General features: G+C 41.3%; 1 protein-coding gene across 3 annotated transcripts in view; it reads right to left on the bottom strand.

Moving 5' to 3' along the window:
• The window catches only part of DTWD2 (DTW domain containing 2), an 87,584-nt gene extending 83,989 nt beyond the window's left edge, over positions 1-3,595 (bottom strand). The window contains exon 1 of one of the 3 annotated variants that reach the window (XM_065045347.1): positions 3,320-3,595. In XM_065045347.1, the coding sequence (XP_064901419.1) occupies positions 3,320-3,444 (125 nt within the window). In that variant the 5' untranslated portion in view covers positions 3,445-3,595. Of the gene's footprint in view, positions 1-2,954; positions 3,017-3,319 lie in introns of those variants that run through there. The other 2 variants (XM_065045348.1, XM_065045349.1) reach the window with 2 other exon arrangements.
• Positions 3,596-17,297: the final 13,702 nt, after the last annotated feature.

Here is a 17,297-nt window from a genome sequence, read left to right as displayed (position 1 = left end):
TCTTAAACCACTGTCATTAAGGTGCTTTAGAGGAAAAACTTACTCTATAGTTTAGGAAATGGAGGGATTGAGTTAAAAATATCTGCCCCAAACCATCATGATACTGGTGAGGGTAGTAACTAAGTTTCATGATATTCCTTCCCACGACGTATCCTAAGTCACTGGCTTATTCACTTTTACTCTAACTCACACCACATAATGCTGTGCTCAGTGACAAGCATAGTTTAGTTATATTCCCGAGGAAGAAGATGAAGATGCACTGCAAAAATAGACTGAGTGCACAATTCAGTTTTGCATCACAATCTCCATCAAAACTTTACTTTAAAAAAAAACAAACAAACAAACATTATTTTCTTTGTTTCCTGAAAAGCAAGCAGCTTTGTGGTCTTTTTGTCCTCCTCATTTCTCTCCCTTTACATTTCTTTCAGTGTCTGTCCTCACTGCACCCATGCTCTTCACAGCAAGTGTAATTCATTTAGAACTCTTTAGGAAGCTGAGGTTTAACACTACATGGTGATGATTAATTGAGTAAATACTTTCCATCAGGTTTTACCATGAAAGAAAGAGGGAGATGCCTATTCTGGAAACCATTTTTGCAGGTGACTCGTCAGAGAATCCCCCCAGCCAAACATCAGCAGTTTGGTCCAGGCTCCAGAGGAGGTAAAGGCCTGAGCTGCAGCCACACCAAGAGCTTCCAGGAGACGCACAAGGAAGCAGAACGGCACACTGAACGCCGGCAACTTGTGGGCTCAAGGAGTCTTGTGCACACTTCTCCTACTGTATGCAATTTGACTGTGAGTCAACCACTTCATTCTATAAATACGACAGCCTGGATGAGCTCACTTCGAGCTCTCCCTGCTAAATAAGTGAGCTGTATGGCAATGGTTTTACTACTCAGTGGTCAGTGGATGAGCCCAATTCAAGTTCAATATTAATCATTTAGCTGAAGTAGATGCAGACTAAGTGTAATTAATTATTTAGAGATATAAGATTGTATGATCTTCAATATACTCTTTGCTTCATGTTACTTGGTAAGCTGGATTTGCTAAAATTTTAATCTATAAAGTTCTGCTCATATTTACCAAAAGCAACTACAAACTACGCTTAACACTTGTCAGGTAAGGCCTGTTTTGGACTTCGCTGAGAAGAAAGGATTTATTCAGACAAAACAGTATTGCAAGGCTATGGACCATAAACGTCTACAGCTGAACAAAGCAATGGCCCATGTGGAATAAGAGAAAAAGATCCAATGAAAAGCAGGAAGACCTCAAATATTGTCTCCAGAGCTCCAGGACACAGCTCCCAGAGCAAACAGTTATCAGGGAGGGAAGGCACCTGGAAGTTTGCTTCGTGAACGGGTACAAGCATCTGGAGAGAAGGTCAGCAGCATTTGGGTTGGCGTATTTCCCCCGTGCAGCAAATAATAGAGTGAACCAGCCACCAAACTCTTTTAAGTCACACTTCTCTTTAAGAAATCTAAACATTGTTCTGCAGTAAGCAGAACCCTAAATTACTCCCCCGCAACAGAATCTGTCCCAAATGGAAGAAATTAGAGCGGAGATTATGAAACACAGTGACAAAATAAACAAAAATAATCAGCAGCACCCCACAGGCATTCTAAAAGAACTCGAAGTTAAATAGCGGAATAATCAACGACAGTGGGTTAACCCTCATTTAACAGTCCTTGGCACCTCAGGACTAGAAAATGCAAACATAAAGCAACAATAAAAATCTGTAACAAAACTGTTAATGTAAGCCAAAATTAGATTTGAAAATAGAATTAGTGAACAGTTACCAAAAATATATTATTTACATGAGAAGACTTGGCATGGCTTTTGCAAAAGGAAATCTTACTTTTCAAACTATTTAGAGCTTTCAAAAATTCAATAAACATGTGGGTGAGGGTGCTGTATCAAAAATTAACTTTGGCTTTCCAAAGGGCTTTTAACAAAGTCCCTTACCAAAAAGGTTACTAGGAAACTAAGCAGTCATAGCACGAGGGAGGGTTCTTTTGAGAATAAGCAGAAACACATTACCCAAGGTATAGATCACTGGCTTGCTCACACCTTCAATAATGTGTGCAAAAGAGGAAGGTAGAAGCCAGATTCAAAATAAATTAAAAGGTAATTATTCCCACCCAGGGTTTGTAGGCCTGAGGTTTCTTCTTGCCAGCCAGATGCTGTGGATAGGACAGTTGTATGTGTGCTCAAGGACTGGAGAAATTCACAGAAGGAAAACGACACAAAAAAAATATCTACTGGGGCATACTAAGTAAACACAAAACCATATCTGGCTCAAGAAGTCCCCAGAGCTAACACTCACTAGAAAAACAGAGAGTAGCAAAAGTTAAGTGTCATGCATCTGCTCCATTTTCATCTTTGGGCATTAACTATTCCCTATGTTTATTTTTTTATAGTTAGCATTTACAGATGTTACGACTTATACATGTTTTTTATGTTGAAGTCAAACTTAGTTATCAGATAACAATTCTTGTAATAAACTCATCAACTGTCAAGAAGAGTATTTAAAAGACTTATTTACAGGAACATCACACACACACAAAAAAAAGCTCCTTAACTCTTAAGTCTTAAAGAGACTACAACGACATTGTTAGCAAAATCACATGCCTTTGTACTTGTTTTATCAATCAACAGAAACATATAAAACCAATACTGGAAACGTTTTTCTTTGGTGGTTTTGAACAAACTTTTCAGTTCAGGAACTGACATACTGCCAACTCGCTCCATTAAAAGGCCACATGTACACAGACATATAAGCAGGTTACGAAGCAGTCCCAGAGTCTCCAGTGAACATTTTCCACCTTGTCCAGGTGTCACAGGGGCTGTCTGTGCTTGGAAGCAGTGGCCGGGGGCCTAACCTAGTACAGCCAGAATTACATGACTGGTGAGAACCAGAAACGTCTTAAATAAATCAATAAACAAATAAAAACACACCAGATGGCGGCCAGCCTCTCTTCAGCCCCTGTGGCCGCCCCGCCGCACGGACGGCGCTTTCCCGAGTGAAAAGGCCACGGGGCGGCCCGGAACTGGAACTCGGATCCGGCGGCAGCTCCGCGCGCGGACACGCGAGACTGGGTTAAACTCGAGCCGCTGCCGGCGGGTGAGGGCAAGTTCCCCGCCGAGCAGCCGCCCGCCTGCCCCGTTGCTAAGTAACCAACCCCCGTTTGCCCGGAGCTTTGCGCCGCCCGCCCCGCTGCCGGCACGATGCGCCGGAGCTCAGCGCAGCCTCCGGGGCGGAGCGAGGGCCGGCCAGGCCCGGCGACCCCGCGGTTCTGCCCCAGCCCTGCCCCGCAGGTCACCTGCAGCGCCCGCACTCCGGCCGCCTCTCGCAGCGCTCCACCGGCAGCTCCCACAGGCCCGCGCAGCCTTCGCGCTCCTCGCCCTCCTCGGCCTGCGCCGGGGCCGCCGCGCTGCCCCGCTCCATGCCGGCGCGGCGGGAGGCGCTAGCAGCCGCCAAGGGGCGCCGGGGGGCAGGAAGGGCCACTATGCCGGTTCACGTGGGGCGCCCCCACCCCTTCGCGGGGACTCATCCAATGCGGCGCGGGGAGCGTTTCTCCCGGAGCGTCGCGAGTGGCGCGGCCGGCAGGGGGCGCCGTCGGCGCGCGTCGCTGCTGGGGTGCGTCTTCCCGCTCCCCCCGCCTCCCCAGGGCGAGGCGCCCGGAGCCGCTGGGTCCTCAGGTCCCGGGAGCGGAGCGCTGCCCCTGCCCCTACCCGAAAGGGTGTCGGCGCCTGCAGGCGGCGAGAGCGGCGCTAGCAGCCCGCCTGTCATGGCGACGGATACGGCAGGGCCAGGCCTAGCACCTCCCGGCAGGCCTCGGCCTCGCCCCCAGGACCGCCCGGGTCCGCTGGCAGGCGCAGCCACCCGCCACCTGTCCTTCGGCGCCGTTTGCCGTTTAGCCTGTGCTTGTCGGCCCGTCCGAGCCGCGCCGGGGTGGAGTGGGGAGTGGGGGACGGCGGGCCTGGCCGGAGCAGGGCTCAGGGCCCGTGGGAGCTGCTCTCCAAATGGCGAGGGGCGAGGAAACCGAGCCACGGGCTTGGAGGTTCAGGTCTCCTGCTCAGAGCATACATGTGTAGGGAATGGTCTTCTGGTGCTACTGACAGGTGCACTGGAGATTGAAATTGGTACTATTAATAATAATAAAAAAAGGTCGTTAAATGCATATCTGACCATTTAAATCAATATTTTATTTGAAGTGCTTCAGAGTAGATATTTGGGCATTCCCATGTCTATAGGTATCCTTTACACTCCTTCTTGAGTTCACACAGCTCTAGGAGAGGCTGCAGCACAAGCTATGCTAGTGTGAGGGTGGTAATGTAACAAGTAATCTGTGACTGTCCTTGCCAACCCCAATAGTACCCGGTCTTAAGAAATAAAAGAAATTGCAGATACAGACCAGGATTAAGATCAAAGTCATACTCTGTTCCTTAAGTCAGATACAATAATAAATGAAATATACTGTAGTCTATTATACAATTAAATGAAGTTCTACTCTAGGGTTGTTGCAGTTTACCTTAGAAATCAGCTGAAGTTTAGTAACTACTGAATCTCCACTCTCCTGAAGTTATCAACTGCAGATGAGTTGGCCGGTTGTGTTATTTCCTGTTTTGTCCAAAATAAAATGCATTGTGTTTACATATTACAATCTTCAGAGCCATTTGATAGAATTTAGGCATGCTGGTACTGATTACATGCACAATTTTAAGATTTTTCTTTTTTTAATTTTGTATTTTTGTACTCCATGTTTGTAGCTCAAGCTACAAATGAATTCATTTTCCTGTGTAGCCGCTAGAATGCGTTTTACTCAGAAAATTAATCAGAGATCAGCAATTCTGATACTAGCTGTAAAATTACACTCTGCAAATCAAAGAAAAAAAAAAGGAAAAGGAAAATACCACTATGCAAGTTTTAAATTGTGAAGTTATTTATTGTTATTTGTTTATTATTTATATGAATATATAAATATTCATATTATTCATATTATTCATATTATTTATGTGAATATTCATATTATTTATATGAAGTTATTTATTAGAGGTCACCTAATTTAGGATAGCGTGACCAATGGGGTGATAGCGTCACCAAAGGGGTGACTTTTCTATTAAGTTGAAAGCATCGTCACAAGATGAGTTGGTATAAATTACAAACAGCTTATTTAGGCTGATTATTAGAAGTAATGCAGTTGTAGTGGGTAGGAGGAGTGTCGATGGTTTAGCCCTTCCTGCTTCAGCCTTACTGAAGAGAACCCCCATGCAGTGCTACTGAGGGCAGCCTGGATGTGCCTTCACAGCTTCCCACGAGAATCCTCAAAGAATGAGGTTTTGTCTGGTCTGATAAGAATAAAAGGCTTCAGTCATAGGCTTAAAAGTAAACCATTGTAAACTGTTCTGGTCTGACTACACAGAAGAAAATTAATCTGCAGATAGATGCCTAAAATAAATTAATAATGATATGAAGCAATGTTATTGCTGAGGGAATAGGCAAATGTAGCAGGGAATAGCTAGAGGCTAAACAGAAAGCACTATATCTTTTATCTGAGTATATAGAGCTAAAGAGCAGAGTGGTTTAAACTGAAGGAAAATGTTGGCACAAGATCAGGATAGGATAAACTGTGACTAAATGTAGGCCTGAAAATAGAGGATTCCTGTTATCAGAACATTACTATTCTGGACTACCAACAAAAGCAGAAGGGATTAAAAAGCAGCTCACCCCTAGTGTTTTTTGGAACAGAGCTAGTGTTTGCTATATGGATGTTGTTCCAGAGCTTAACAGACCAGCAACTTCTCTCACTACAAGCTGATATTAAATACTTGTTTGAATTTTTTTTTTTTTTTTAAAGCATGATTTCTAGGCCAAAAAAATACAATAGTTCTTATGATAGATATTGGTTATCTTTTGCAGGCTAATAGGTGGATATGCCCACACTACTTATTTAATGCATGACTACCTTGAATATTTGTTGTGCATACGTAAATCCAAATTAACACCTCCATCACCATATTAGAAACCTGAGGAACTCACAGCATCTCTTTGGACCAGTGTTCGCAATTTGTAAACTTACAGACCAAAGTAATGGTGTAACTGGGAGCTTCCAGTTTACATTTAGTACTCTGATGTAATGCACTGTTCCCTTTTTGGCATCGTGAATGATCACATGTTTAGTGACTAGCTGTAGGCTCACTGTGGTTTGAAAAGTCCGTTCTATGGAAAGTACCGTTCCTCTGAATGTCTAATCTCTTATGCATCATTCCAGAAATCATTTCCCTTTTATTCTAGGATTAGCCCTTGCTAAATAAGAACAAATTACATTTCTTGCTGTTACAAGTGGTGTACGCAGAAAAGTGTGTATATCCCCCACTCCAAGAAGTTCAAATTTAATACATATATTTAAGAGATGTGAAGAACATGTCGGAATAGCAGTTCCTGAACAAGCATATTCAAACAGCAGGTGTAGTTCCTCAGCAGCTTTAGCCAGTTTAATTCGAAGTGCCATGTTTCTACTCCCTGCCTTGACTTGTGGTTCCAAATACCAACATAAGGAATTTGAAATCTGCTGGATTTATATCTTGCAAAAGCTATAGCCTCCTACAGAATGTGCTTTCATGGCAGCTCAAATCTTGAATTTGGGTCAGTTGTGGTTCTTCTTTCCTGTTCACCTCCATATTCTGCCATACACTCAGGGGATTGACCCAAAAGCCAGAAGGTAAGCTGGATGAACTGCCTCAACAGGCTCACTGCACAGTCGTGGATGTCAGCATTAGGTGTAGGCTGAGACGTGGAGTCGAAGCTGGGAAGCCGTGACAGGCCAAGTGGCTGTCTCAGCCCACCACAAGTGATCATGGAGAACTGACTGGCTCCGAGGACTCTGTGCCACCTGTAAACAAGGTTGGACACTGCTGAGCCGCGAAATGCTTGTACGAAGGCCGCAATGAAAAAGAAGACAATATATTTTTGTTTGTTCTCCTGTATTTCTAGCTTAATTCCTCACAACGGAAGACAGACACCTTGCTATTTGTACATCTGGCAACAAGCCAACGTGCCCATATAGAAGCCATTATATTGGATAAAGTGGGTTTCTGAGCAATGTTGGTAAATACCACTGTGGGTGGCAATAGAGTTCTGTGCAGGACATGTCTGGGGGTGTCTAAACTCAAAACCAGGAACTGGTGAGCTTTGGGGAAGACCTTGCTTTCTGTTTGACACAAGCATGCCCTGACCTGGTTGGCCAGCCCACTTGTTTCCCGAGGCATGCCTGTTTTGAAGCAAAAACAATGGTTTAGTGAGACAAAGTAGATGGTCCGAATAATACAGTTCTGACCTCCAGCCAAGGACTTGGTGACTACTGCTGGGGGCGCTGTTATTTTTTCACATGCACAGATGTGCTGTGAGGCTCAAGGGCAAAAGCTGCCAGTGACTGTCTGTGTTCTAGAAGGTGCCATACTATAATTGATTTACAACACAAAAGCTGGGAATAGAATATCCTTTCTTGTTTACTTTTGTTTACCTATCAGTTAAGGATGGCACAAAAGGAAAAAGAAAAAAACAACAACAACAAAACCAAAAAAGCACAGAAGGATTTAGCCATTCAGTACTGAAGAACTGATTGCATGGTAAGAACATTGTACCAATGATGTGCAGTGCATAATGTTGTCTCCTAATCTGTTTAACCTGTGGGCTTCAGACATTACCTGTTCTATTTAAGGTCTTTGGATTTGTCTGTCATTCATGATAACTCCCTGCTGTGTAAAAACTGACAAGTGACTCAAAAAACGCAGAACTAGTTTCAGATATTTTAGACACTGCTGGGTGGTTGGACATGTCCTTTATGCAAATTAGAGAAACAGCAGTAGCAACAGAAACATCTTGTTTGTTGCTTAACCTTCATCTGCATTTTTTTATGTTGACATAAGAATTAAAATTGGTGTCCAATTAAAGTCATGTCCAAAATGCTTTGCAGCAGTGATTCTGCCGTTGTTCTGTCTGATGAAAATTCTTCTGCAGAGCTCACTGTTCTTTGCAGCCGTTCTACAGTGTTTGGTGAAACAGAGATACTTTCTGTAACGTCATTTCCTTATCAGAATCACAGGGTGTGGGGCATAATTATGTTCATCTATTAAAACTCTCTTTCACTCCACAGCCTGGAGATACCCTGTAAGGAAGTGCTGTTAAGAACTATTTCCATGTGAGGAAATAGCTCAAAATATTCCATCCCCAATGTCTCATGCTAACTCCTGCATACACACTTTTGTAACTTTTTTAATATGCTTTTAAAAATACTTTTTTATAACTATAGAAATGAGTAACTGTAAAATAATGAGGGTGTGGCTTTGTACAGTAACTACTACATCACAAAACTGCTGGTGTGCATGTTTTCACATGCTGTTAATACAAGGAAGTGTTCTTCCTCTTTCTCCTGGTCACCTAGGGACAATAACCTGCCATTTAGAAAAAGTAGTAGTGTACAGAATGATACATGCTATGAGTAGAACCATATTTCTATACTCAGTCTTACAACACTGAAACCTTTTTGGGAAACTGCATTGGAACTAATTTCAATTAAGTTATATAAAGATACTTACATGGTAGTATTTTTCTTCCTAGAAGATGGAACATCCTGGGTCAGGACAAATAATGATATAGGCAGATACTACAGGTTAGTCTAAGTGGCTTAGATAGTCCCATTTTGAAGAGATGATCCCTTAGGAGCGTGAAGATTGGTCTGCAACTACGTACTTTTGGAGACATCATTCATCACTTGCAAATATGTTTTACCTAACACAGGTATACTAGCAGAACTCAAAGCCTCTGGCATAAATACAATTATGCCAGCAGATATTATTAAGAGGCAGCTTTTAAGCATTTTGGTTGCATTTATTACGAAAAAATGTTACTAATTAGACAGAAAGATTGCTACTCCAAATGAATTTAATAAATACTTCAATGCTTGTATGGCTGTCTGCAGTCTACCTGCTCTTGGAATTCAGCATTCTGCATTGGGTGGACAGATACCAATGGCTTTGCAGGCATTTGTGCCTGGTAAAGCAGTCACTTTTAATAGTGGATTAGTAATCCTTTCTCCTATCAAGAACTGTTAACAGACATGTGCATACTGAGTTCCCATAAAATAATGTTTGCTTGTTCCAGCTTGGAAACTGGTGAGTGCTGGCAGTGTAGCAGGTGTTAGACAATGCTGCTGCAGGCTGCCTCCAACCAATTTCCATCAAGCCCAAATAAGCATGTTGTTCAAGCCTACGTATATTTAGCAAACTTTAAAAGTCACAGCATATTTCTAAATGTGACACATAATTTGAAGCTGTACATAAATTGTCACTGCAGCTGAAGGTGATGATCTTACCTTTCTTCCCCCCTCCCCCATCCATCCATCTCCCCTGGTCCTAACTCGAGTCATCAAGGGCCCACACAACCACCCTGCAAGTTTCTTTCTCTTGTTAATTCTCAGATAGACAGCTCAGTTTACTCTGTGGCTAGCCAGCCATAAGTGTTGACATAAATGTGCCGGAAGAAGGAATGAGGAGTTAAAAAAAGTCCATCTTTCCATTCAGATCTCTGTTGTCAGTAAATATGTAAAAGATTCATAAAAAATGTAAATACTGTGGGTGTGCGCTGGTGCCTGCTGAGGCTGGCATTGGTCCATGGTCGCTGTCTCAATGCGGGCCAGCCCTGTACAGAGCCAAATCATCATCTGCTGGAAGGGCGAATATATCCAAGTATTGCCAGCTAAAAGTTAGTCCTCATGGTATTTTTTGTTTAGTTTTTCTCTCACTCTTCCTTTTGTGAGCCACCATTTTTCTATTCCTATTTCTCTGCTGCTGCCGCCACATCATTTGTCTTGTCCCTGCGACGCTGCGCTGTGAAGCAGCGCACCAGCCTGCTGCTCGGGCTGCCTTCCGTGCCAGCATGCCCATTGCACAGTGCTATGTTTCTGTGATTCAGCAAATCTCTGTGTGCTCAATTCCTCATTTTGCTGTTCGTGGTTAGTTGCAAAAGATGTGGAAGAGGCCGTAATCTGGAAAAATACATTAAAGTGCTATTTCAGTTGCCAAAGTTGGCTCATGAGTCTGTTTGGTTTTATGTTTGTAAAAACCGTCTTCTCCATTGCTTTTGGTTTTATCTGTTGCAAATAGATCTCACATTTTGCATAAGAAACTCACATGGAATTTCATAAAGGTATTTTATGAGGTCATGCGCAAGTGTAATCTCCTTTTTTGAAACAGCTTAGAGTAAACAGCCGAGGTAAATGAAATACATAATGTGACAGATCATTCATTCTCATTCATTTCTTTTATAAAAGAAAAAAGTAAACATTTGTAAAATGTAAACGCATTTCCAAACACAGTCTTTCCAGCTCCGATCTGGAAGTTTGGTAACAAGGCTTTTGATTGCACCATGGCCTCACTCATAGTACTGGGTTAATAACAGAGGTAATTCTAATCACAAAACCTGTGATTGCAACTCTGATGACCTGGAGCACATGACAGTAATACGTAGCTGAGAACTTCAGGCTAATTTGAAAATCCTTACCTAAAATCAGATTCAAAATTCAAAATCTGTGCACTATATAGAAACAAGCATGGCTGGTCACATAATCTTGGTATGCTGTGGATGTCATTTGGTATCTGTAAAATGGAAGTGAAAATGAAGAACACAAATGCAAAAGAAAACGTGAAATTCAGTGATTAAAAATTAAAATAAGCAGCGGGCAGTGTTTGAAGTGGTATATGCTAAAATACTGTAGGTAAGGGTCAATGTGTCCTCCGCAGCTTTATAGCTTTATAGCACCTAGTAGACAGCTTTTGTTTTCAGGACTGCAGACTGGAGACTCCTGCATGTTAAATGTCCCTAGGAAGCTGACAAGTGTTGACATATAATTCACCTGTATCAGCTTGTACTCCTGATGCAGAGGTGGCATGTCTCAAGGAGAGAAAAGATTGTGAGTGCACTGGTTAAGGATACTGACTGAAATCTTTAACTGAGAGCTTTAATCAAAGGCCTCTGGAAGCCAATGTTCTGTTCAGCTGTACTTTTACAGGGCACACTGGGATGTCAGGCGCCCTTTTTCCAGTCACTTTAGAAACATCCTTCAGCAATATTTGTCAAACATAAAACATTAAAATTGATGTATCTGCTAATAGTTCACCATAAGTGGTCGGGATTTTAAAGAAATAGTGGAAGATTAAAGATTCAATTTAGAAACATACATTCCCAGATATTATCTACTGAACTGTTTACTGGGAAGTGCAATAAAAAACAAATTTTCCAAAGTTTAGCCTTTGACAAAGAATCCAAGGTTTGCTCAGCTGAACTTCAGAACAGTGGCTTAAAATACAGAAAATCACCAGGAGAACTGTTAATTAACATGAAATAGTAGCCAGAAATCTTTATTTAACCAAGACAGCAAAATCCACAGTTCACCACAATTAATGAAAAACATCATAAAGATACGAAGAAAAGTAAAATGGCTGGAATTCCAGGATGCTGAAGCCTCAAGTTGATTTTTACATGCACAGAAGCATGTGGTAGGCTCAAAGGGCAATCGTTACTGAGCAAACTGTTCATATTCCTGTGAAATGCAAGGTTTTGAATTACCATCTTTCAGGAAAAAACTGCCATTTCCCCTTTATCTTTACTGGGAAATATGAATGAGGAACATGTAGCAGCGAAGTAAACATGAAACGGAACAAGTGTAGACATCTTTTTCTACCAGCTCTCACATGGAAAAAGGAGTCAGGAGCTGCAGTGAGCAGGAGGGAGAAAGATCTGCCTCTTATGGGTCTGCTTCATCCAACAGTCTTGAAAATGTTCGAAGCACTTTCAAGATGTTTAATATTGAAAGTATGTTTAATATGAAAGATTGTAACATAAAATTGCAAGGTTAAATACTTTTCTGCTAATGTCAAGGACAAGCTCACCATCATTAATAGTGAGCAGGGACTAGGATCAAAGGACCATGGTGCCATGGGATAATCCCTGTGAAGCAGGAGTTCTGGAGGTACGTGGTACAAGATGTTGTTCCCAGCAGGGTCAGCCGTGGGGTCAGACCAGGCTCCTCAGGGGGAGAGGGAGCCTGCACAGCCCTTGGCCAGCCTGTGCCCTCACTCACCTTTCCTCCTGGTGAAAGGTTTCCTTGCAGCTGGTTGCAGCGTCTCCTGTCCTTCACCCTCCTGCCATCCCCTGCTGATAAAACCCCGGCACCCTGGCAGCCCCTCCTAGACACTGGCAGCTGCTGTTGGGTGTCCCCAAGCACCCCCTTGTCCAGGCTGAACCAGCCCTGGTGCTCCAGTCCTGGCACACAGCACCAGAGCAGGCTGGGAACCCAACAGAGTGTCCTCCTCAGGTCACATCCACGGGGTCTCTCCCATCTGCTGTAGCGTGCTCAGTCACATTTGAACTGTGAGTCTGGCTATGGCTCTGCTTCCTCAAGAAGCTTGAAACATCCCCATGTTCCCCTTGTGAGAACTGAAAATTTTGTGGAAAAAAGAAAATCCAAGGATAAAAGTAATGTAGAAAGCTGTATTTTTTTTTCATGGTATTAATTCTGTGCACATATAGATTTATATCTGAGGACTTGGAAGCATGTTGGTGAACAAACCCAGAATAATCATACCCTATTTTTTCCTGTGACAAGTATGATCTGAAGCACAGAGGAATTCAAAGTCCCCTGCTACAACACTGTGATCCACAGATCAATGAGAACTGCTGTGCGATAATAGGAAAAGATGGCTTAGCGCTCTTCCACTGAGATCAGTAAGAAAAATCAGGATGCACTTGAGTGAAGAGTGGGAAATAGGCTGGAAGGAATAAATCTCCTGCATGTTCAAGGCCAGCTAAGTTGACATCCACATGCAAAAAAAAATCACAAAAGCAAGAGCACTGTGTCTCTGCAATGCTGAAAAAAAAAGCCACTCAACAGCCAAACAACAAGTATTGCAATTACTGCATCTTGTATTTGCACAATATTATGCAAAGCTGGACATTTTGGAGTTTCCTGTAGTTTGAGCTGCATCTGACACAGATTTTGCTGTTGTGTATCTGTGCAATCATGTGCAGCAAAGGTCTTTGTTATGGTGCTGCCACCTAAATTTATGAAACAGAGAAAGCGAAAACAGTTGTAGTCTGTCAATTTTGCACGCCCTTCTCAGGTGTAAAAATTAATAAAAAAGCCTCTATATTAAAAGGCCTGTGCTGAAAGGAACAAATGTGACAAACTTATAGGTAACATTTGTAACTGGTTTATCTTCAGATTATCTGGATTTGCACACAGTTCATTGACTTGAGTGCGACAGAAATTTTGTTGGTGTGAAGTGTGCACTGCAAAATCAGAATGGTGTATCAATGAATACCTTAAATCATTGGAAGCATACATTTATACCACCTTGATCTACTCAGCGTGTGCACTATACTGAGTAAACTCCTGTATGTAGAGGTAGGGAAGTGCAGGCAGTTTTTAATGGAGAGCAGCAAACTGTAAAATAATCTAGTTTGTACCAATCCATACATCACCTAATTTGTCCTGTGTTCACGGCCCATTTGCAAGATCGAAAGCAGCAACAAAGGGAGCTGTGAATGAGCCTGAAGAGACGTGACAGGCACGTTTATGCTGCTGACGGCTGCCACAGTGGGGCCTGTCAGCAAAGCACTGGAAGATAGGTTAAAAAAAGCTTATCTTAATAATGGCACCTTAATAATGGTCCCAGCCTTCTTAGGCCAAGAGCTCACACATTTTACTTGACGTTGGTAATAGAAGAGAAGGGGCACACTCCACTCTTTACTCAGTTATCTATTCCTGTCCACTGTGCCTTGTGATCATCTCCTACTGGGGCTATTGCCAAATATTTGCAACAAGTAGACAACAAAGACCATCTTTAGAGGGCACTGGCAAGAGACTCTCACCCCGCTCCAGTGGCAGGTTCCCAGGCATATTGCCCGAAAAAGTATTTCACCAATGTTTAAATACTTCAATATTCATCAACTCCACACACCAAGTCAGATGTCACTTATCTGATTTACATAGAAAAGGATCATATTCTTATTTAGTATGTATTTAGTATTCATGAAATAATTTGGAAAATTCCCAGGTCTGTCTCTCAGTTCATTCCTCTCGTGAATAAATACACACTTGACTGAAACTTAGAGCACTTGCCTTGGGAAGGAATTAAATTATGTGTTCACATTCTTCTCATTAGATTTCTCCAAAACCGATAAAATTAGAAGTGGATACATTTAGTGCATGATTTGCATTGTGTTTAATTTCCATTCTTCTTCCAGTCATCTGACCAGTGGGCCATATACAGTTGTGCTCATTTTCCTTCTTCTAAGAAACTTTAAATTTCTTTCAATTCAATTATTTTATTTAATATAATATTATGCAAATGGCCGTATAACCATTACTATTTTCCAAACCTATAATGTGTTTGTGTTCTTTATGCAATGTATCTTCATAAAAAAGAATGCAGTGATGGTATTTAAGTCAGAAGCCCGTAAATTCAAAGCTTTCATAACTAAAACCAGTTTAGAATTAACGTGTAAATTACAGAATGTAAAGTCTTCATACTTCCTTTCCCCCCCCAGAAATATCTATGTCCTTTGGTAAAACGGACACATTGCTTTGTTAAAAAGTTCTAGGAGTTCGATTTTGTCTTTGGTTTGGAGGGGTTTTTTTGAGCCCTCTTCTGCTTCTGGTTTTGTAAGTTGAAGATGACAGTTTTTAAACTGTGCAAGCAGTACTGAAACCAGGCTTTAATACTTCACCAAAACTTTCCTCAGGACTGTTATTTTTAATTACATGTTTATCAACAAGTCAATGGAAAATTATATTTGTCACAGTAAATTTATCTAGCTATGATAAAAAACAAACTGGCTATTTTAATGGTTTTGATATATTGTTTCTTTTTTTTGTTGTTGTTGTTGCTTATTATATAGCACATTCAAATAATGAAATATTGATCTGTCATTTGGTGTTAATGCAAAAGCTGTAGCGCTCATCTGGAAAAGAAATCCACTTTATATTAGACAGTACTTCTTATATAATATGAAAACACTGTGAGTTCTTATAATGGTAAAAATCTTGTAAACCAAAGGGTGATGAGCTTTTAGTTGAATCATATGGCAATGAAATAATTAAAAATTCATATGTCCTCATATTTCAAGTAATTGTTGCTTATTGCTATGCATTTTGAAAGCATGCCAAGTAGCATGCATTGTGATGATTCATAGTCTCTTTCTTTCTCTTACACAAAAACACACACATATGCACATACAGACTCCCAAAAAGTTAAGCAGGACTGTAAATTTTACATGGAACTCAAGAACAGGAAACAATTTCTCAGACTGAATTGCTAGTTTTAGGCTTTGGATTGCTGATTAGTTAGTTAGTTATTTTCCTCTCTTTACTGGTATATTTAAACACAGAATCTAATTATAGATTATATCTCATTACTATCAATGTTATTTCTCCTGGGGTGAGGCTGGGTCTTTCTATTTTTATTTAGGAAGAAGATAAACTGTAGAAGTAAACACAGCATGCATATTATGCTTCTCTTCTGCCTTGTGACTGTATTTGCTACCTGTTTTTTTTCAAAATCTTCCAGAAAAAAAAATAAAGATAATATACTTGATGTAAAGTTCAAACAAAAATTCCTTACAGACAGTGGTATTGATTAAAAGAATTACAGTTTATTCTCCAGTGCCACCAAACCACAGTGGCCTTTGCAATGGAAGTTCAGCAGTTAAAATACAGAATAAGACACTGGAATTGCAGAAGATAAATTTATTTATCTTCCTCCAAAATGTGTTTAAGGGCATGTTCTCTACAATATAGCTGATAGTCTACCCCCAACCAGTTACAATTTTTTACATGTGAGCTAACTGTTTTTATTTAATAAAGCTTTGCACAGCTGTTTTTTTATTTACCCTGTTGGCATTTTAATATCTGGACAGTTCAAGCACATTTTGTGTTTTTAAATCATTGCCTGAAGACCTGGCAGAGTAAACTGCTTACCAAAAAAAATATACCTAACCTGGAAGAAAAGACTGAAACTGGCTTGCCGAGATCTGAGTCTGTATTTACAAAGTGATGGTGTGTATCAAAGCAGGTAGGACATCAACTTGTTGATGGCTGTTGTATTTAATTTCTCTTTTACTTTCTCATAGATGTCATTCCTTTTCAGGTGTATCTTTCTGCTCAATAGGATCCCTTCTGTTGACACACGCACTACGTAGGGGTAGAACAACACTATGGAAAATGCACCTTCCAGGTTTTATACATGCCCTTCCTCACACAGAATTTCCCTATTGCTCTATCAGTTCCTACAGGGCTATTGCGAGAGAAGCAATAAACAGTAATAACCAAGGCCTAGGCAAATAAAGCATCACCAGCATCCTTCTCACCCACCATCTGTATACGACAGGAAAACCTTCCCTGCTGTCATCCACACGGAAGCTGCCACAAAGGCAGCTGCCTCTGGCGCCTGCCCCAGGAAACATGACAGTGGATTTTCCCCCTTTCCATGATGCTGCTGCCCACTCCACCAAACAGCTGTGATATCAGCAACATCAAATGGCCCATTATCTAATCAAGACACCTGAGATACCTCTCTGCCATGGTTACTCTGTGTAGTGTTTTTTTACCCCCTACACATTACATATAGATGCACTTTTGCAATTCTACCTACTAACAGAGGCTAGGACAGAGAAGAAATCCTGCTGTTGCCTGTGCCAACTCTTATCTGTAAAATCAAGTGTTTTATACAGCAAAAATATTTCCTGATGAGTCTCTGCAATGAAATATTAAAATTCACATACATATCATGTTATGCTACAAGAAGAATCAAACTTTAAATGGGAAGTATATGGTATTTCTTAGAGCTGTTTCTGCAATCAGCCTTTCTTTCTAGTGCTTTGGGTGCTTTGGGGTGTTCAGCACCCTTAACTTTCATTAGAAACTCATTTAATTTGACAGGATTAAGACCTAAACACTTTAAAAAGCTCCTGGTACAATTCAGTTGCTCAGACAGGGATTAAAACTACTGCAGGCAGTAGCAAAGTGGTAAATATTGACTCAGCAGTAAATAAAATCAGTCCATTGAGGTGGAGTGTACAATATGTGATGGAGGAAGAGTCACGAGAAAGCATTATCGCTCTTGGGCGCATTAAACAGTTTACATCACAAAACCACATGCTGTTTCAGGAAGGTCACAGTCTTCATGAAACACAGTGACACTTTACACTCACAGCTAAATTTAAACAAGGAAATTGCATAT

This window comes from Columba livia, chromosome Z, assembly GCF_036013475.1.
Source record: "Columba livia isolate bColLiv1 breed racing homer chromosome Z, bColLiv1.pat.W.v2, whole genome shotgun sequence".
NCBI classification, from domain to species: Eukaryota; Metazoa; Chordata; class Aves; order Columbiformes; family Columbidae; genus Columba; species Columba livia.
The sequence above is the reverse complement of the archived record's forward strand: the minus strand, read 5'-3'. Positions and strand labels throughout refer to the sequence as shown.